General features: G+C 36.7%; 2 protein-coding genes across 2 annotated transcripts in view; one reads left to right on the top strand and one right to left on the bottom strand.

Moving 5' to 3' along the window:
* Positions 1–610: 610 nt before the first annotated feature.
* Positions 611–22,889, bottom strand: LOC127619341 (solute carrier family 17 member 9-like). The gene is made up of 13 exons (XM_052092224.1): positions 22,488–22,889; positions 20,890–21,087; positions 19,620–19,759; positions 17,440–17,539; positions 17,216–17,346; positions 14,271–14,367; positions 9,483–9,579; positions 6,188–6,275; positions 5,865–5,899; positions 4,742–4,857; positions 4,562–4,617; positions 3,392–3,421; positions 611–3,114 (listed from the first exon to the last, which is right to left on the bottom strand). The coding sequence occupies exons 1-13, from the start codon at positions 22,616–22,618 to the stop codon at positions 2,936–2,938; spliced, it is 1,398 nt and encodes a 465-aa protein (XP_051948184.1). The 5' UTR covers positions 22,619–22,889; the 3' UTR covers positions 611–2,935.
* A 69-nt stretch (positions 22,890–22,958) lies between these two features.
* LOC127619347 (dnaJ homolog subfamily C member 5-like) overlaps positions 22,959–23,023 on the top strand; it is a 40,806-nt gene continuing 40,741 nt past the window's right edge. Inside the window, exon 1 of the mRNA XM_052092240.1 lies at positions 22,959–23,019. The gene's annotated coding sequence lies outside the window, so the exon portion shown is untranslated. The remainder of the gene's footprint in view (positions 23,020–23,023) is intronic.

Here is a 23,023-nt window from a genome sequence, read left to right on the forward strand (position 1 = left end):
CCTGGCACTCATAGATATTGCCAACTCACCAGCATGGCACGCAGCGACCTGCCATATGGTGCTGCCCCATATAACCAGTGACAGAGAGCAGAGGAAGACCTGTATGTCCATCCATATAGTTCTGGAATTAAAACAGTGCGAAGCACCAGATTCATTAGCATATTAGCCTTTCCAATCCAGACCACTTGCAGCCATGCACAGAAGTCACACAAAAGAGTCTTGACAATTATACGTATATGAACTGAACTAGATACATTATACAGCAGGACTGGTGTGGAAGTTTGAACACAGATGGGTAAGTTTGACTGTAAACGAGGTAATTATGTCACAGACGGAGGGGATGTGTTAGCCGTAAGACTCCAGTTAAAAGCACACGTGTACCAAACTCATACTTTCAGTTACACTCATAAAAACTTATTTTAAGCATTTAAATGTGCGTGCCAACCAGTAAAGTGAGTGTAAACATCACTAGAGGCGAAATAGCGCCAAAGCTAATAGTTATCTGGTCTTTGCTGCCCCGGTGTGGTAAGGAGACTAAAATACCTCTTAGCTCACTCTTTTGAAGAATAATATAACTACACAATATTTTCAGTTCATAAAATATATTTTTATATTTCAGAAAAATATGCTTATAAATACAGGAGAATATTGCATTGCCATTACATTGTTTTACATTTCTTTTTTCAAGTGAAAATTTAGTCTGTAAAGTAAGAGAACAATATTCAGTAAAACAACATAAGTTCAGGAAGGCATGCTGTGACATTAATTCAGATTTTCTATTATATTTCCTAGATGAGTGTTATACTTAAAGAGAAGTTATGATTTAAGTGTAATAAATATTCAACAATTCTTCTTTACTACACTATAAAGCTGTGATGCTGGTCAAAACCCTCATAATCCAGTTACAGTATGTAGAACAGTCTGATAAGGAACATGAAATGAAAAGTTACACATTAAAGGTTAAATTAAACAGCATTAAATGTTTACATTAAACAGAACATAATATATGGGAGATGATAATCAGCCAAGGAAAGAGCACGTATGACAAGAAAAGCAGAAAAATGGCAACATATCTAAAAATTAGGAAAGTAATGACCATGACGCATTTCCAACACAACCTCTAAATCATATAAATTAATAAATATTAAACTACTTTGAAATGGTCTACATGTATACATTTATATATTACACACAGTGACATCTAAACTATGTTAAGTAAAGATTTAATTCACGTACTTCTTATGCATTTATGTACTGGAAAAGATACAATTTCCTTGAGTCCCTTGCAGAGAACATTGATATATTATTAATTCTTCAAGCTTTAACTGCTTTTTTGCAAAACCATCAATTGACCTTCCCTAGCAATAGGCCTGCAGTAATAGAAATGTTTTCACATGTTTCAATACATATTAAGAGAAAAGAACATTTAAGCACAGCTAGGGCCGATGAAGGAAATTCTATGCATTGGGTTTTTCTTCTCATCTTTCATATAACAAAACAGTAATAACCTATTTGACACCTTAAAACAATGGCAGCAGCTCGACACATTGATTATACTTTTACTGCAAGGTTATCAGTTGTGACTGTTGACCTACCCCATTCATGGTAGCAAAATTATTTTCAAATTAAATAAAAAAAAATAATTCAACTTACATTTATCTTGTGCCATTAAGTGGCTTTTATAGTTCAAACTACTTCAGTTCCTTTAAAAGAGTAAAAGGAATTCAGAGATTTACAGCAGCGATCTTTTGCATAAACAACTCGTATCAACACTTTTGTGACCCTTTCAATAGTCTTCAGCTACAAAATATGCTTTAGTCTTTGATTACGATACAAAATACACTTGTAGGCTAAATATTAAACTCCTATGACGTCAGTCCAAGTGAGTATTATTTGGTCAAATCACTCCCATTCAAATGTAACTCTTTTTTTCTACACAATAAAGCATAATTCACCATAATACATTCATTTTACTCTTTCATTGTGCAACGTCTTGGTCCACACCAATGGCCCACTGATAAAAGGTCCCTAATGACAAATCAATAAAAGACAAAAGGAAACAATAACAGTTTGTTTCAAAAGACAAAGATGTACAAAAACATCCTTTAAAAATCAGAAACTACTCTCAACAGCTAGATAAACTGTCCAACATTGTAAACAATTGATTGTCTGCACAAAATAGCACTAACGACAGTAACTTTCTTCAAAACCCACACAAACCTCCACTTGTTCCCCCTTTGCTGTAACAAACACATTACACTATCTTTTTTGAAAGTTTTTTACACTATTGAAAAAAAAAAAAAAAAAAACACAACAGAGATGTCTGACACCAACAGAAATGATTACATATTTTACAATGTATAAGACTGAGGTATTTTCAAATGTCATGCAGTAGTTATAAATGTCATAAAACGTCAAATTAATAATCCCTTTCAACACCCATAATCTCAAATCGCTAGCCTTTGGTCTTCATTTGATTGATGGAGGTGGACGGTAAGATGATAAATGGAGATGCAGATACTGAGGACAGACACAGGGCTAACTGCTTTGGTCACAGTGCTATGATAATGAAGCAATTAACAAGAACTACTGCTACAAGTTAAAGTAGAGACTGAAAAGAATGAAAGGACCTTAACAGAATATTCAATAACACTCTTCAAAACTGCCTAGGCCCCTAGAGAAACTCCTGGGCTCTTCAGATACTATGCTCACACACACGAGAGCGAGAGAGACAGATAATCTGATTTAGTTGTTTAAATTCTCTCATATATTCCCATCTGCATAACCAACCAAGCAAAGGAAAACTAAGATCAAACAGATAATCTTAAGGTATTAACCTCCCCTTTCCATCCCCGATGCACACAATATGCAATATCCATACGATGGAGCTCGTCCGAGGACTCGTGGTTTTCCTCTGCTCCGGTATTCTCTGGTCTCAAATGTGGATGTTGTGATAATGGCCCTTTGCTATATCGATGTCCACTCTGCGAGCTTCTGCGAAGGCTAAAAATGTTCCTAAACCAAGCAGGTTGACTACAGTGATGATGCCGAAAACTGAAGCCCAGGAACCAGTGGCCTCGATCAGATACCCCGAGAAATACACCATGATGACTCCTAGCAGGGACACACACACACACACACACACACACACACACACACACACACACACACACACACACACACACACACACACACACACACACACACACACACACACACACACACACACACACACACACACACACACACACACACACACACACACACACACACACACACACACACACACACACACACACACACACACACAAATAAAAAAAAAAAGTGAAAATCCAGTTTTACATTTGTGATTTTGACTTAACATTTAAAATATGTTTTGTAACCTTCTTACCTGTAAATGCTCCACAGGTATTCATTACCCCTATGAGACACAGACAAAAAAATAACTTTATACATCCTGACAACAAAGGCTGAGTATAGATATAGATTTCCCGATTCGATTCAGATTCAATATCGATTCATATGGGTATATTTCTGTTATAATGTCCCTTTTTCTTACATATGAAAAACATTCTCTCTCAGCTAATGCTGTTAATTATGCAGGGGACCTTCTAACAAGAAACATTATACAAATATTAATTTCACTAATTATATTTTATTCGTTTTCAACATTTGGGTCAAATTTTAGCTTTTTAAAATTGAACAAATCAATTTATTTAAATCAATAAATAAGATATTATATTGTAGATATTATATTTTGTTACATTTTTATTGTTTCATTGCATAATTTGTACTATTTACAGGTATTTACATTACTGTACCAGTCCTGTAACTTTAAGGAAATTCAGCATCTCATTAATCAGCATCTTTAAATAAGCGCGTGTTAATGAGACTTAAACTGCTTTATCTCATCTGTGCTATGCTTGATTAGAATTAAATGTTCATTTTTTGTTGTTTTTGATCAACAACTGTCTGTAGAGAACAGAGTATTAAAAGAGACATTATTCAATGACAGATGCATGGAGTGGATCTTGTCTTTGGACAGAAACACATTACACAGAAGAACTTTTACTCTCAACATGCAGTGAAAGGATCTTGCTGCCGAGTACTTCACCACTATACTACACAATGTAAACATTTACCAGCCAGTTGCCAAATAAATAAAAATGTTGCCGCATTGCGTAAAATTTGGAAAAAATAATTAAAAGTGATTTCCGCTCACTGTAGTGGAGGGTTGCACATAGAGTAGAAGATCAATCCATGGCTTTCGAGAATCGATATTGAATCGACCAAATAATTAAAATAAAAAAAAATCTGGTTTATTTTTTGCTCAGCTCCACTGACAACACTTGAAACACAAAAACTAGATTACAACATGTCACAGGTCACAGGTAACATTCAGTAAATATGCCATTAAATACAGGTACAAATCTGTATTATGTGTTTATACAGCATTTAATGCTTAGATAAGAGTAAAGTGTTACAATATGTGTGCCTAGTAATCATTATGGTTCCAGAATGCAATCAGAGTTTCACTCAAGGAAAACAGAATGATACAAACCAAACAGAGCCCCCGCACATGATGGAGCAAGATCTTGAACGTTCACCGAAACCCCACTAGAGAGAGAGAAAGATAGAGTTATACAGTACATGCATGATGTATAGAGATAGGATGAATCTGAATGTGACATATGACAAATATCCTTTGGAGGGTTGAACTGTATGTTTTATTACAATTTACCAGTGGCTGAATGTGGTGAGGCCCATAATAGCGGACACGAAAGCCACAGCTGCAGGGAAAGTAGTGGTCCCACACAGAAACAGAGTAAACACACTGGACACACCCATAGAGAAGAACTGAAAAACAAAATAAAAGCAGGGGAGACTTTGAGAGGTTAAGGAGCATTTCATTGGACAAATATTTAATATGCACCTTAGTATAACATGTAATCAATGATTAGAAGAGGGACAACTACCGGTAAATTCGTTTGTGTCTTCTAAAGTTTCATTGTAAACTTTTAGGAGGTCACTAGCATACTCCGATCAGCCACAACATTAAATTCACCTGCCTAATATAGTGTAGGTTCAACCGTGTTCCTACCAAAACAGAGCCAACCAGAATCTCATTGAGATATTCTTCTCTCCACAATTGTACAGAGCAGTTTTCTGAGTTACTGTAGACATTGTCAGTTCAAACCAATCTGGCAATTCTCTGTTGACCTCTCTCATTAACAAGACATTTCCGTCTGCAGAACTGCCGCTCACTGGATGTTTTTTGTGTAATTCTGAGTAAATTCTAGAGACAGTTGTGTGTGAAAATCCCAGATCAGTTACAGAAATACTAAAACCAGCACATCTGGCACTAACAATCATCCATGCGATTATCCAATTGTGTGGCAGCAGTGCGGTGCATAAAATCATGCAGATACAGGTCAGGAGCTTCAGTTAATGTTCACATCAACCATCAGAATGGCAAAAAAATGTATCTCAGTGATTTGGACCGTGGCGTGATTGTTGGTGCCGGGCTGGTTTGAGTATTTCTGTAGCTGATGATCTTCTGGGATTTTCACACACAACATTCTCTAGAGTTTACTCAGAATGGTGCCAAAAACAAAAAACATCCAGTGAGCGGCAGTTTAGCAGATGGAAACACCTTGAGAGAGAGGTCAACAGAGAACGGCCAGACTGGTTCGAACTGACAAAGTCTACGGTACACAATTGTGGTGAGAAGATTAGCATCTCAGAATGCTATTCTGCCATTGACTGTTTTGCCGGCACAAGGGGGACCTATACAATATTAGGGAGGTGGTTTTAATATTGTGGCTGATTGGTGTATAGTTAACCTCAAAGTATTTCAGGCTTACCTGCATGAGTTTTCTCACAGATGCAGTATCAAAACCTTCAAGAGACAAGGAGAGAGTGTGAGCTTGCCAGCTCATTGTATGGTTTATAAGACAAACACAGTCATGTAGACCTGACGTTTACAACATCACAAAACTCAAACAGGCTCGTAACATTAGTGGGAAAGAGCAAAGTCATGACAGAACAATGATAACAAAACCACAGGTGCTGACATTACAGAAAGCATCAGGGAATTTTTAGCTGGATTTATATTGGCTGCAAAGAAGCCAATGGACTTTTATTCTGAGAGAGTGAATGTATTTGTGTAGTATGTTTGGTGTCATACCCTGACTGATTAGATGGTCAGAGAGACAGCCACTAAACAGGGAAGAAGGGATGGCCACAAACCATGGGATCACATTAAACACCCAACCCTGGGGAAACACACATGTACACATAGAATCACACAGAAAGACACACAAAAGGAATAGGCAATGAACAACAGGGGAGTCACGTGGCCCATGCATTGCACTACCCAAGTGATACCAGTCTTAAAATATAAAAGCCCTCTTTTAGAGCTCCCTGCTGGAATTATGTTAAAACACCATCATCTTTACAGGATTCTCCAAATTAAATAATAATTGCAGCAAAAAAATAAATTCCCTCACATGTCTCCCCCAGTAAAAATATCTAAACCAGATCCAATTACCAGAAAAGAAAAATGACATGATAAAATAAATATTGTTTTCAGATAAATCTAACAATATGTACTAAGGTTTCTGCCTGAAACAAGAATAAGGAAATAAACTCAAATGGAATACAAAGGGGAAACAAGTTTATTCCTACACCAATGCAAAACAATTTTAAGCATGAACCTTAATTTTAATAAGATTTAAGTCTTGTTTACAGAGAAATCTATGTAATATTTCTGACACTAGCTCCACCAAATGGAATTGCAAAAATAAACAATACTCTCAAAATAGCTTTCTGAATACAGCCCCATCTGTCATTGGTCAAACAAAGAGATGGTCCCACCCCCAACTCACACCATTGATTGAGTTACATTGATGGGCTGGGTCTTAGCATAAAAACTGTAAATTTCAGAACTCTTAACTTCCTCCCCAGTCTAAAAAGAGAATTTATAGCAACCCTGCTGAAATGTCTCGTTTTGAAATCTGTCTGTCTGTGATGCCACAAAACATTGCTCATTTGTATTTACACATCCCACAACATGCATCATCTAACCCCTGGCCCCACACACTGGCGTGCAGTTCAAGTCAAGATGGCAGGCCTTGTGTGGCTAACCATTCCTAACATAACACCAAAGGGGACCCATCTGGACTATTTTTTAATTATTTTGTATATAAACATGAAATAATCAGACCCTTTTACCGCTGCCATGTATCTCACCACTTTTAAAAGATGCAGTATCAAGTTACAACTCTGAAAGGGAGAAGCAATTAAATCATTCAGCTGCTGCCTCTGTTATGGATTCATTCATTTGCCCATATGCGCTATTTTTAATTGTTGGTGTATGTAAACACTTAGTGTTTACGCAAGTAAACCATTTAATTCATGAATTTTTTTAAATGTCATGACTGTTTGATAGTTTATGGTGCTGAGTGTTAACAGTTATGCTTGAGATGAACAGTTTAATGCATTCGGATCCAATGTATTTGTGACGGGGAGGGTGGCCGGGCCATTAGGATGCAAGCCTGGCACGGAGGAGCCGGGGACGCCAGAGAGAGAGAGTGAGAGATGCACACAGAGTGTATGTGTGTCAGTGTGAAGCAGTGTTTTATTGTCACAGAAGTGTGCAGCAATAAATGTCTAAATGTATTGTTCAACCCGGTCCCAGCTTCCTCCTTTCCAACCATCCAACTCTGTTGGATGTGTGTTACGTGTAAACCCAGCAATTTTGTTTTAAAATGTTGAGGTTCATTCTCTTCTGACTGAGTTCGCTGAATTTGAGGGGCTGCATGATGTTAGCCAATCAGCCAATTTAGTCTAAGTTGCTTAGACCAAAACTGAGCGTTTCAGACCGAGTGCCAAAAACAGGGTGGAAAATTATAATTTATTATTAAATTATGACCGTTTTGGTGCAAATGTTTTATAACATTTTCATTGGATCTCAGGGAAGATACAAATTTTTTTTTTAAAAAAGCACTTCATGACCCCTTTAACCCTTGTGCATCAATTAAAAAAAGTTACACATAGGTTCATTATGGACAAAAATGGCCATGTCCAAAAACTGTCATAAAAATATTATAGACTTATATTTTTTTCCCACTTTCACTGACAATTTTTTTAACCAGCTGATCAGCTCTAATCATAATGACCAAACATTCATTCATTTTTAGAATTTTAACCCTTTAAACGCTGGTTTGTTTACATAACGCCACTGTTGTTTTTTTAGGAAAAAATGAAAAATAGTAATTATTTTCAATTTAATAGATGCTAAGCAGAATTTTTTTTCTTTGATTATTAGAGCCTCGGATATGTCAATGATTAACAACAACATTCATTTTGATGCTTTCATATTTTTTTTATGCAGTTTCAGATTTAAAAAAAAAGCTACCACTCAGGTCCATAATGGACAAAAATGGCCATGTCAAAAAAAAGTGTCATAAAAATATTATAGAATAATATTTTTTTCTACTTTCACTGACTTATATTTTAACCAGCATCAGTTCTAATCATAATTACCAAACATTCATTTATTTTCAGAATTTTAACACTTTAAACGCCGGTTTGTTTACATAATGCCACTGTTGTTTTTATAAAAAATATAATAATTATAATTATTTTCAATTTAATAAATGCTAAACAGAATTTTTTTTATTTTTATTATTAGAGCCTCAGACACATACAAACTACACTCTGAAATCCATACCAACACACAATTGTATATTCATAATGAATCTAATTGGCTCTATAATATGCATAAGCCAAAAACAGCAGAAAACAACAACAAAAGCGATGATATGCCAAACCTGAAAAAATGGCACGATCTGGTAAAAAATATTTAAAATGTAAATTTTGAAGCCTTGCCAACATAATGAAAGCATGTTAAACAAGATTGCATAATTTTATAGTTAAATGGCACTGGGATTAAAAATCGCAATTTTAATGGGTTTCAATGTGCCATTTTTGTCCAAAACGACGCTAAGAGGGAGTATTTTGTGTAACTAGTGCAAAAAATATTTTTTTTAAAGAAAATAGGGTGAAATATTAAAATTCCGATAAAAATTCACACCTGTGGAAAATTTTATGCAGTTAGCATTAACACAAAGTTATCAAAAAAACAAAACTGAAAAAGCCAAAAATGTCCACAAGGATGCACAAGGGTTAAGAAAATGAACCCATTGAATGGCTTACTAATAGTCATTTCTGCATAATAAGCTGGGATAGAAGAAAATATTTTAAGGCTGAAAAAGTTACATACTTTAGCTTTACTTAGCTTTAGCTTTTTAAGTCAGTTTGCTTTTTGACCCAATGTATCTTGTTTTAAGGGCGTTTAGATATTTTACTGGAAAACAAAACAAAAATACTGAGTAGAAATACTTTGTCACATAGGATGGAAAATCTCAATTCATTGTGACATGTTTTCACATGCTCTCTGAAAGAGCAGTTCAGTATACCTTTGCATCAGGGAAGGTGTCCTTGAAAAACGTTGGCAGCCATGACAGCAGTGTGAAGAATGTGCTAGCAGTGCACAAGTGTGTAATAATGACAGCGCTGAAAAACAGAAAAAAAAAGACAAGAATGTTAAAATTGTGTTGTTCAACAACAGTTTTGAAGTTGTGAAGGGCAACTTCTCTTTGGAAACGAACCTACTTTAGCTGTGCATTTTCTACCGGTCATAATATTTTTCACAATTTGTTCACAATATTATTTATTGAAATCCAATTAGTCAACTCCCGGCTGAGGGATCAGTGAATATTCTTGCTTTTAATTATTTTAATTTTCAATGCAAAATCACTATTTAAAATAAAAATGAAAAACTCAAACCAAAAAGACTTTTCTAAATTCAAATTGCACTTAAAACGAAAAAGCAATTAAAATAAATCTGCACCTTCATCAGATATGCTTGTGTAGCGTCTCGGGTGCGTTGCATCATAAACATAAAATGTTTAGTTCACTGTGTCAAGTTAAATACTCAATCTTTAAACACATCTTGAGATCCCTTAGTTTCGCATTTGCGCTCCTTCAAGTGTTTTGAACGCAAGAACGGCTGTGTTGTGGTTGTTTTCTTCACTGTATAAACTGCGCGTTGCTCATACAGCTGAAATTTCACTTACTGCCCTCTGGAGTAAACAGGTGGTACTACATGGTGCGATTAATTGCGTAAGTTTTTTTAACACGTTATTTTTTGTCAAATTAATCGCACTGAATTAACGCATTAAATTGACATCCCTAATATATATATATATATATATATATATATATATATATATATATATATATATATATATATATATATATATATATATATATATATATATATATATATACACACACACACATACACACACACACACACACACACACACACACACACACACACACACACCTACCTAAAGGATTATTAGGAACACCTGTTCAATTTCTCATTAATGCAATTATCTAACCAACCAATCACATGGCAGTTGCTTCAATGCATTTAGGGGTGTGGTCCTGGTCAAGACAATCTCCTGAACTCCAAACTGAATGACAGATTGGGAAAGAAATGTGATTTAAGCAATTTTGAGCGTGGCATGGTTGTTGGTGCCAGACGGGCCAGTCTGAGTATTTCACAATCTGCTCAGTTACTGGGATTTTCACGCACAACCATTTCTAGGGTTTACAAAGAATGGTGTGAAAAGGGAAAAAACATCCAGTATGCGGCAGTCCTGTGGGCGAAAATGCCTTGTTGATGCTAGAGGTCAGAGGAGAATGGGCCGACTGATTCAAGCTGATAGAAGAGCAACTTTGCCTGAAATAACCACTCATTACAACCGAGGTATGCAGCAAAGCATTTGTGAAGCCACAACACGCACAACCTTGAGGCGGATGGGCTACAACAGCAGAAGACCCCACCGGGTACCACTCATCTCCACTACAAATAGGAAAAAGAGGCTACAATTTGCAAGAGCTCACCAAAATTGGACAGTTGAAGACTGGAAAAATGTTGCCTGGTCTGATGAGTCTCGATTTCTGTTGAGACATTCAGATGGTAGAGTCAGAATTTGGCGTAAACAGAATGAGAACATGGATCCATCATGCCTTGTTACCACTGTGCAGGCTGGTGGTGGTAGTGCAATGGTGTGGGGGATGTTTTTCTTGGCACACTTTAGGCCCCTTAGTGCCAATTGGGCATCGCTTAAATGCCACGGCCTACCTGAGCATTGTTTCTGACCATGTCCATCCCTTTATGGCCACCATGTACCCATCCTCTGATGGGTTCACTGTACTAAAATGGCCACCACAGTCACCAGATCTCAACCCAATACAGCATCTTTGGGATGTGGTGGAACGGGAGCTTCGTGCCCTGGATGTGCATCCCACAAATCTCCATCAACTGCAAGATGCTATCCTATCAATATGGGCCAACATTTCTAAAGAATGCTTTCAGCACCTTGTTGAATTAATGCCACGTAGAATTAAGGCAGTTCCGAAGGCGAAAGAGGGTCAAACACAGTATTAGTATGGTGTTCCTAATAATCCTTTAGGTGAGTATATATATATATAAAATTCAGAAAACGGAAACATAGAAAGAGTGAGAACCCTTTACATACGTGTTCCATGAGACTGCATGCCTCCAAACAAACAGCACATCAGACATGTGCATGACTTTGTTCTTAAAAATATATTAAAGTGTGTTTCTTCAAGCACGTGTCTGTGTCTCACAGCACTGCTTGTGTCATTCCGAATCAGTTTTATACCATATTGATATTGGAAGATCCGTTCATGTTTCCACCGGTATAAAATTTCACACCGGTTTTGCCCCTTGTATCAAGTAAAACTGGTAACACCGTACACCATGGCAACCCTAGTCTGCGTCCTGCAAGACATGCCCACAACAAGGCACTCCCACTACAAATTACAACCCCTCCAAATAACCAGCAAAATCCTGAAGTCTTGGAACAATTGGATACCACATTCATAATTTGTTTTGTGATATTTATTTGGTGTCCCGCAGCAACCATACGCCTTCAACTATCCATAACTCTTCATTTGTCGTATATTTTTTAAATCTTTGATTATGGTTAGGTTTAAAGTTCTTTTGAATTCAATCATACTGCCGTAACACTAGGTGGCGACAGTGAGGGGAAATTTTATGAAAGTGAAGGAGGAGCAGCTAGTGGTATGCTAAGTTAATAGGCCAACCATTTAGCTTGTAAGATAACAGAACAGATAAATGTTTATTTTACCATTTATATCTTTTTTATTATTGAACAAGCAGAAATTGAACAAACACCTTCAGGAATAGAGTATAGAGCACTTCAATAAAAGTTTAGTTTACCATTTATAACTTCCGTTCAATAATATAATATGTGACCTATAATTTAGAAGTTATTCTTCATATTTAAAGAGTTAAAAGAAAATTGATCATATAGCGATTGCACAGGATTTTCAAAGTTCTTGTAGCCAATAGAGGTTACGTGTAGCGGGAGTGTCAAGAAGTGGGTGTTCCATGAAGTCTTGTGGGACGCAGACAGATATACTTGGCACAGCCAAGATGACAGATGACACGTTCTTGCGACCAGAATATAAAATAATTTCAGGGATCTCGCGATGCGACTCTAGTCTTCTGACTAGAGATGCTGAAAAGTAGTGAGACGCGACACACCCAAAGTGACGTCTGACGCACAAGTACATTAGGCCAATGACCTCAATTTGAAAACAAACTCAGAAGTCTAATTCATGATAGATCATTTTGATACCAGAATTTGCGAGATGGGAGTAGTTCTAAACGTTCAACATTGCAGAGGAGAGTACAGTTTCTGTAGTGAATGACAGGTTTTTCATTTTTCTAAATACAGCTAATTGTTAGCGCTTGCCGTTTTGGTCATATTCATTTATGTACATCAGCAACCATTCAATGCATATTGTACATTTTTACACCATGAAAATATCTTGTATTTGACAAATTCTATTATCATCAGCAAGCTAACAGAATGATATGCATTATGCTGTCAAAATAAAAGTTTCTGAAAAATACGTATGAATGAACCTGCCGTTGTCCATGTTTCCTGTTCTTTCTGACATCAAATCACGTGAACATGACGTACTCGTACTTGCCACTTCAGAAGTGAGAATAGGATAATTCCGATAGTACATGAAGGCAGCATAAAGACACTTTTTGTATTTTCTAAACGCTTTACTTGTCTGCTGCACAAAATGTATGTGATGTAATGCATTTAATTAATTTGCATAATATATCTAAAATATTTATAATTTTTTAATTGTTACATACTAAATCATCTTTATTTTGTGGCATTTCATTCAGTTATCAGCACATCATGTAATTAATTTGATTACAATTTTTTATTGATTGGCAGCCCTATTATGAACACGATTAGAATTAATGAAAGCAACATAACCAGTCAGCCTCTGAGTAAAGAAAACAATTCTTTAATATTTACATAAAAATGAATGGAATTAATTTAAAAATAAAACAATATGAGCAGCAATTATGTCTCCAAATGAGCAAGTCTTATAGATTTACAAACTTGTTAATAACCGTTACTATAGACCTTTTTCACAGACTGATGACACGTTTGCCTTATTAAGCAGTGTAAATCTTGGGAGAAAATTGTAAATATTGAGTGTAAGTTTATAACATTATATATAACATTATGCTTCATTTAATAATGAACATTATTAAAACCAGTTATCTGGTTTTATTGCTTCAGAAGACATGGATTAAACCACTTAAATCATATGGATTAAATGTATGCTATTTTTATGTCCTTTTTGGAGCATTGTATGGACAAAAACACATAAGAGTGAGTAAATAATGAGAGAATTGTTATTTTTAAATGAACTATTCTGTTAACTTGTATTGAACCCAGAATAAAAAAATAAAAATAAAAATAGTAACCAGTCACAGCATCTAAAAAGATCCACGTTTCCAGAAACATTACACTTTTCATTTAAATCTTGTTGGAAAAAGTTAATCTTCATGCTATCGGTCAACTACTCAGCTGTATGCAGTCAGAAAACCTCAGGCACGTTTGGCAGACAGGATGTAGTACTGTGTTACAGAGTGCTCTATATAGAATAGACAGACATGGAGCGGATGTGAATCAGGCCTTTGAGAGCTCAGTAAGGACCCTTTGTTCGGCATCCAAAACACACACACACACACACACACACACACACACACACACACACACACACACACACACACACACACACACACACACAGAAGTTGCTAATCTCACCACACAGCTGGCTGTCTGAAGAGACGCAGCCAGTTTCTCTTGGACAGTTTGGACTGGGTCCCAGCACTCCCCAGAGACTCCAGCGTGATGATGGGATCTGGAAAACACAAGTACAGTCAGCCTTTAAACAAACAATTGTCAGGTGGTATCACACCATCAGGACCTGCACCAGGTGACTTCATGACAGCTTCATCCCCAAGTAATCAGACTTTTGAACTCTTGATCACTCAAGATCAATATACATCAGCAGCACCACACTTTATTAACCTCAGATTGGACTCACATTTTATAGTTCTCTTAATAACACACTGGCAACTGACAGCTGAATGTCAACACAACACTTCATATTCATTTCCACTGATTACAATGGGGGAGGAGGAACAGAGTATTTTTATTGTATACAGTCTTCTTATTTTGTGTATACTGTATATTATTAGGTGTATATTGTGTAACAAGATGTGTAAACTGTGTTGTATAAATCAGATGTTTATTGTCAAACTGCTATTTTGCTTGGAACTGCACCCAAAATTTTCACCCACTGTTGCACTTGTGTATATGGTTGAGTGACAATAAAGAGATTTGATTTTGATTTGAATGTTCAGCATGAAGCCACAAATTCTTATAAAAATTACTCTTAAGATTCAAATGACCACACATGGTTTACACACTAATGGTTGGTCAACATGAAATCAAAAATGACCCCATTTACTTTCTAAATACACATTCCAAGTCTTATTGTGCTCAATATGTCATTGTGCATTATAAATTCTCCTCCCTGCCCAGTAGGTGGCGATATGCACGAAGACTGTAAATCGCCAAAAAATAAAGAATGTGAAAGTGGAGATTTATAGTGAAAAATGACTTCAATATTGATTTGTTTCTTACCCATACCCATCATCCATTATACCATTATCAAGGGTTGCAACAGTATGAGATTTTCACGGTATGATAACATCTCATAAAATATCACAATTATTATTATTATCAGTTACAATGATCCTTAAAGGAGTGAAAACAGAAGGTATTATTTTTTTTGAGATGAACAAACACTATTATAATTGAAAAGATTTGTATTTTTTTTTAAGTATGTGTAAAAAAAAAAAAAAACAATCTACCTTTTGAAATTAAAATAGAATAAATCAGAAAGCTAACAGAATTAGAATAAAACAAATTATAAACAGCATATAATATAACATATTATACAACCAAAGCACGTTAGTTTACATGTTAGCATAGCATGTTAAATTAACTACTAAATGAAAAATAACATCAGCTGTGTGAGCTTTTAAAGTAATGTCCAATGATTATTAACAGTTAACATATACTGTAGGTGCGCGACGAGGCTAGACTGCTCCTGTCTGTAACTTTAACTCAAGTGCTTCTCAACTGGTTTTGCTTCAGGACAGATTTTACACTGGAAATCAAGTGGCGACCCACCAGAGTAAAAAGTAACATGTTTTTAATGTATCCTGGGCTGCATTTCCTTTTATGTTGCATAGTTTTGTTCATGTTTTCAAGTAAAATGACATGCATCAAGTGTCATTATTTTTGTTGATGATGTCAACCAAATCTACAGGAAGTTTTCTTTCCCCCCCTTTTAAAAATTGAAGAGCATATTTAATTATATGACCCCATTATTATGCAGTTTGTTTCCTAATTTCAAACAGAACATATTACACAGAAGGAAAGGATCCTCATTACCATGGTTAGGTCAGTGTAGCTTGTCTTATATAATAGTAATAATAACAAATTATAGTATTTATGAAAAAATAAATACTAGCTGAACACATATTGAAACTTTAACTAAAACTGCCACTGTTGATATAAAATGAGGTCTAATAGATTCTACCTTTAGATTATTTAATAAGAAACTATAAAATTGTGTCAAAATATACTTTTACTCATGAAAAATCATGAAACAATTTTGTAAAGGTGACGTACAATGAAAGATAAATGAGCGCATAGCATAGTTTTGCTCTTTTCCTCTGTGCTGTTTGGCATGTCAGGGCTGCTACTGTTTGATGGCTTTGACTTGACTTCCTCCTTAACACTTTGAATTCTAGTGAGACTTTTCTAGTTTAAACTGGTCACATCAGTTTTGAGGTCTGCACTCGAGGGAAGCCAGGTTGTTGCACACAGGCACGCACGCCTGAGACCAGAGCAGATCATGATCACAAGCTGGTTCAGTTACACTTGTGCGAAAGTGCAGATGAGAAGCCTTTAGCTGATTGCGAGATTATCACTAAATCTGTCTCGGCAGTCCTAAATAGGCTATCACTTGGGTGGCCGCCAAAGTATCTTCAATGGGAGAACCATGACATTGTTCTTGCCCTGCTATCTGCAACCCAGTCCAAATGGACCTGTGAGCCACTAGTTGAGGAACATGTTTTAACTCACACACACTTATGTCAGACCCCCCTCGCCTCTCTCGGACATTTTCTCCGCTGCACACGTGTGTGAGGGGTGAAAGTTGACAAGTCTGACAGGCAGTCGATGAGGAAAAGAGATGCGCACACGCAGGTGAGATTCTCCATCCGGTTGCGTTTATTTATTTTTAAATACGTAGATAAGCAAATGTACATGGTATGATAACGGACAATTTTCAAACCGTGGTATACCGTGAAACCGGTATACTACTGCAACCCTAATTATATCACTTCTGAAGACATGGACTTAACTACTGGAGTCTTATTGATTACTTTTATGCTGCCTTTGTGTTTTTTGGACCTTCAAAGTTTTGGTAACCATTCACTTGTATTGTATGGATCTACAGAGCTGAAATATTCTTCAAAATCTTTGTGTTCAGCAGAAGAAAGTCATACACATCTGGGATGGCATGAGGGCGAGAAAATTATGAAATAATTTTCATTTTCGAGTGAGTTATCCCTTTAATCAAGTCTAGATAGATGATGGTATGGGTGTATGGATTTGCTTATGTTACATACCCTCTCCTTTCAGCAGATACTTCCACATGAAGTATGCCCACAGCATAGACAGAAGCCCTGAGATGTAGAACACACTCTCCCAGCCATACAAATCCAGCATGAGAGAACCTATACCTCCTATCACCAAAGTCCTAAACACATTAACACAGATTCATTATAAGAGACATCGGTTACATTTACAATATGTATAAAAACTTAAACTTGTGAATAGATCAGCTACTAACCCCAGGTATGAGCCACTTCCCACTGTGCTCATGAGGAAGCCCCTCTCACTCTCCACAACCTTCTGAGAGCACAGACTGGCCAAAGATGGATAGTGAACACCTGAACAAGTTAACATCAACAAAACAAGCAATAAATGACAAACAGGCTCATTAAATTTGAGAAGAGTCCACCCCAGATGGTGTGATCACTCATGTGTGATAAATTGCTCATCAGATGTAAAGCAGTTTATACTGACTGGGAACAGAAGCCTGGAAAACACAATGCAATTTATTTTTAACAGGAACCAGCTTTTTATAGTAACAAAACTGACACCTTTTAAGACATTTTGTCAGTATTGGCACTAAAGAACTGATAACTTGCCCCAGTCAATGCGCACAGTATTGATGCTTCGTTTGTGAACAAATCTGTCTTTTTCAAAGAATCGTTCTTGTTCACCTAAATGACTCATATTTTTTTCCTGGGCTGCGTTCCATTTCACTTCAAGCATACACTCGCTAACTTCCTGAAGCACTGGCAAAGTTTCTACTGACATTCCTTTAACCTCTTGGTATTGACAGAGGGAGTACGCCTACACATATGAAAGCTTCAGGCAACTCAATCTCCCAAAATGCAACTCGATTGTGACATCACAGCAGATAGTGCTTCACATACCCTCACCCACACAACTCTAGTGATGGAAGAGAAAGCCGTTTACAGCTGTAAGTTTAAACCATTTAGAAGAGTTATTGAGATTTAGCCACATAAAACTTGTAGCTACCTTAAGCTTACTGTTTGTTACATAGACATAGCCTATGTGTTCATTGTAATGTTACCATTTTTGTTTGTTTGGCAGATTAGGTGTAGATTAAATTGCAGTTGAATAATTACACTGCAATATTCAGGTAAAGCATTCATCATTGAGCCCGTTTACATTAACATCAATATGCTGATTACTCTCTAAAATCAGCTTATTTTAAAAACTCTGACAAGGAAAGAAATCCATGTTTGCATGACCTTTATTCTGAAGCTTTACTCTCTACTTTTGACGTCAAACCGTGGAGGCATGTACTCAACAAGTCCGCATATGATGAGATGCTAAGAACACAGGGTAAGACACACGAAATTGATGTAATGGGCAAAAATCTACCCGTATCAATCGGGTTATTCATAAGCCATTTGTGGCCTTACGACAAGACTTATACAACTAAACTTTACCTAATTCTCAAAAGATGTTCTCAGGTGCCATAAAAAAGAAACACCACCAAATAAATCCACAAAATGACATCGGCCTTATTGCATGAGTGATGGTTGGCTCACAGGTGAAGTAATCGAGGGCTTAGGCCTTTCAATTTAAACTCTCAGTGCATTGGAGTCTATGAGACAAAGTTACTGAAGGAAGGGCAAACATTTTTTAACTGGAATACTGCCCTTGTTTGAAGCACGTGACTGCTTTGGTGGCTTTTTACACCTGTAAAGTTCAAATAATGCGTGAGCCAATATCATTTGAGTGCGGGCTGTGAAGGAGCATATCATTGGTTTGACCAATGATATGGATCAGGATCTGTTGACCGACTGAAGGAGAGAATGTATGTTGTTTGTTTAATTTCGTAATCTAGTTCAACATGAAGAGAAAGTGGCTGGATGAATGAGGAGGATAAGTGACTGATGACATCAAAATGACATCAGGACATAATTGAATTACTTATAATTCTTTTTAGGCTAATATTGTTGTCTTTTTGTACATTCAATTCACAAAATGATAGCTATGCTTAGTTGCTTTGATTTGTGTGGAAAACATTTAGGATGGTCACACTTACACAGCCAAATTCCGCAGGCAAAGGAGGCGTGGGCAGATGTTGTGCATGTGTGAAACCAGCATAAAACAAACTGCCAAGCAGCCCCTTTTTAATGCTGCACTTAATACTTCGAGAGAGTTAAGTTAAAAAGAAACTCGCTGCTAAAATGATGTCCTTGTCCTTTATAAATATTCAGTATAGCGGAGTATGAAGCACTGCCCATACATAGGTCACTGCCAAAACATTCAACTTCCTATTGATCAGAGTGGCAAATTAATCCATCAAAGTTCACCAAACTTTAACTTCAAGTGACACCCACACCAGGAAAATTCTTCACCACCGAAATCCATCTCGCAAAATTCACGATCATGAAAGTTGTCATAGCTGAAATCTTCATCACTCACCCTGCAGCAGGCCCATTAGGAAGCGGGAGATTGTCATGGAGATGATGGGCTGGGAGCAGAAATGGGCCAAGATTGGCGTGAAAGCTGCCATTGCACCCCAAGCTGCTGCTGACAACAGCATCACTTTCTCTCCTCCCACCCTGAACACCACACAAATAAACAAAAACAAATCAACAGGCTTAATAGGCTAATTGATATAAAAAGTATTTATGAATATGATGTACACATTGTCCACACAAATGAGTCATAAACTAGCTCTTTATCTTAATATATTTGAGTATCGTCTAACATGGGAAACCAAGAAATTCCATGTCTCAGACACACACCAGATGTTCTTAAAACGTTGAAGTGCTGTTTAAGTCCTAGATCTGCAGCACAGGACAAGTTCAAACAAGGTATTGACAGCTAATTTAATTTGCATCACCAACTTAATCAAGTCAAATCCTATTTCTAAACCAGTTTTGGCTCTCTGGTGGCCACTAGACTTGGTACATTCTGTGAAATTACTGTATTTTCGCTTCCAGTTACAATTTGCTAAATATTACGCAACTCCAGCAGAACATTCTTTAATAGTTTGAATAGGACATTACTAAAATCACAACTAAACAACCATATCAAATAAACTGATTCCTACTGGTGCACCAAAGGAAACCATGAAACACTTGCTAGACTGTTTAACCATTTTATTGGTGCAATTACAGAGACAGCATGCCTGGCCATCCTCAATACTCTTTGAATGAAATCAACCACATCCTGTTCTACAAATATGTAATGAAAAACAAAAACTTGAAATGGTCACACCCTTGGCCCATTGGTGCCAACACGTCAGCAGTGTCCAAATACAGAAGGCGGCACTAGTACCTTCCTGTAAGACTTCATAATTTGCTAAGTTTGGATGCTGTTCTTTAAACCTTTATGCATTCTTATCTGATGAGTAATTCATTGAAAATGTTGTGGTATTAATGTTAATGATGAAAATATTTATAAGACGCACATCAATTATTCATCAAATGCTGATTTCTGTGACCAACAGACTGTTGGTCCACTTTAATAAGAACAATTTCGCTTCAATCAAAAAACACATTAAAATGGTTAAAGGGCCCTTAAAAGTCCTATGATAGACCTCAGGAAAGCTTATATATATATATAAAAATTTTTAAAAAACTTGAAAAGGAAAAAGAAACAAATCCTTCAAAAAGTACAGGAAAAAAAAGAAATTGTTGGCTTTATTATTAGTTTTTCCAATATGACTAATGGAATGGGCTCAAACCTGTCACTGACGTAGCCTCCAAGGACCTGAGTGAAGCAGTAGCCCCAGAAGAAGCTTCCCAACACCAAGCCTGTCTCTCTCTTCGACCAGCTGAACTTCTCTGCCATGGTCACAGCACAGATAGGCATCGCCACACGGGCGCAGTACAGCAGGCATGTCCCCAGCAAAAGCACCACGGTCCAAATCCTCGCTACTGGCCTAAAAACAGAAAATAGGCCAGAATATCCAAGTTTTAGGGTTTCCAATCATTATACTAAACAAGACTCATGTGAGAAGTCATTAGGTGCAAAAGCACACAAAAGAACATTCTATTTCTAATTAGCAGATACCAATCTAAGTGAATTTGCTTCAGATACATCGACTAAATCTAATGCACTTAGTTCATCAACATTTCTAAAAAGCAGAGACGTCCAAGCTGGTGACTTGAATACAAAGTTTAACAAAGTTTATATTTTAATCCTCTGGCTTAAAGCAGAGGTCCTGTGACTTAGGGGCCATTCACACAGAAAACAGGATATTTTTTAATACTGTGCCATGTCTCGTACAGGAGCACTGTGTTTTTAGACGCAGTGTCAACTTAAACTGAAATTCCAGGTTCAATTCAAATTAAGCTCAAACAACAGCATTTTGGCATTATGTTGATGACCACCAAAATGTATTTAAACTCGTCCCTACTTTTCTTTAAAAAAAAAAAAATAGTAAAGGTCTGGGTTACAGTGAGTCACTTACAATGGAAGTGAATGGGGCCAATCTGTAAATGTTTAACGACTTACGGTTTCAAAAATACAGCCATAAGACGAAAACAACGTGTTAACATGATTTTACTGTGATAAAATCACTTGTGTGAATTATATCCAATTTTCCAACTTTGTTGCCATGATAAGGTAATGGCAACCCTGTAATTCACAACTGTTTAAACATCTTTACAGCTCAAATCGTACACAACTTTTAGCAAAATAATTAATGTAGGCCTAAGTGGTTTTACAAAATTATAAACTTCACATTTCTGACTTTTAATACCTCCAGAAATTGGCCCTATTCACTTCCATTGTAAGTGCCTCTGTAACCTTGATTTTAGATTTTATAAAGAAAAGGGACGAATAGAAATATTTTTGTGGAATCAACATTAAGCCACAAATGCCGTCGATTGAGCTAAACTTCTATTGAATATTCCTTTAAAAATAACTGTTAAAATACGTTTTGTGCGTTGCGTTCTATTCGTTGGGAAGCGCTAAACGTGTTCGGAGTGAACGACCCCTAAATCACAGGACCTCTACACTGAACAGCACCTGAAAGACAAATGATGTTGTGAGACAACTTAAAAACACGAATATAACTTAACCTTTGCATTTTAATGTATGCCCAAATTGACTATCGTGACGTAACATCCCTCATTTGAATAACACAACTGAACTTTTAGAAAAATGTAACCGAACATTGGGAAAGTTTTTCGATTGAAACTAACGTAAAAACAGTAACAATTCATCGTTTGGTGGCGTGACATATTAAATCATGAAATAGTGTGGTTTTCAAGAGTAACGAGACTTTATTATATTTAATATATGTTCTTTGTGGAAAGTTTGGCGAGGTGGTCTCACCTTGTCCAGTACTGACTCGACTCCGTCCACTTCTTCTGTGATCCAGCTTGTCCGAAATGTTCCGCTGGGTTCTCCTTAACACTGGCCAAATCTGGACAGGAGTTCTTGCCATGTTTTTGTAGAATTGCCATTCAACGACAAATATATTTGTTTGTGACTATCTTCTCTAATATCCTCTCGGGTCAGTCAGTGCGTCCGTGACAGGCAAAAAGGCAGAGTAATCCCAAAAATGTGTTTTGATCCCTATTTCTCGCAGAAGCATTTCCTTATATCTCCAATGCAGCATTCATTGAGCTCGTGCATTCGTCATAAACGAGTGAACTTGCGGTGTTTGCAGCTGAGAAGAATTAGCTGTGTTTCTCTGCTCCTGAAGTGTTGATGATGATGATCCACGTGTCAGTTTCTTTTTTTCAGCCACGCAGTTCCTCCAACCTCTAGTGCTCGAAACCAGGAAGTAACGTGACTCAGCCCCTTAAACACTCTCTCAGCCAAAATGTAGTCAAATAAACCGAGGATTTCGCCTCTGCTTCAGGTAA

Source organism: Xyrauchen texanus, chromosome 25 (assembly GCF_025860055.1).
Source record: "Xyrauchen texanus isolate HMW12.3.18 chromosome 25, RBS_HiC_50CHRs, whole genome shotgun sequence".
In the NCBI taxonomy this organism is placed as follows: Eukaryota; Metazoa; Chordata; class Actinopteri; order Cypriniformes; family Catostomidae; genus Xyrauchen; species Xyrauchen texanus.

Excerpts from the sequence above, each read along its gene's own strand:
- LOC127619341 (XM_052092224.1), bottom strand. The coding sequence starts at position 22,618 with ATGGCAATTCTACAAAAACATGGCAAGAACTCCTGTCCAGATTTGGCC. Across the intron at positions 3,422-4,561 it reads ATGTGCGGGGGCTCTGTTTG|GGGTAATGAATACCTGTGGA; the intron begins GTTTGTATCATT and ends TGTGTCTCATAG. Across the intron at positions 3,115-3,391 it reads TACCTGTGGAGCATTTACAG|GAGTCATCATGGTGTATTTC; the intron begins GTAAGAAGGTTA and ends TGTCCCTGCTAG.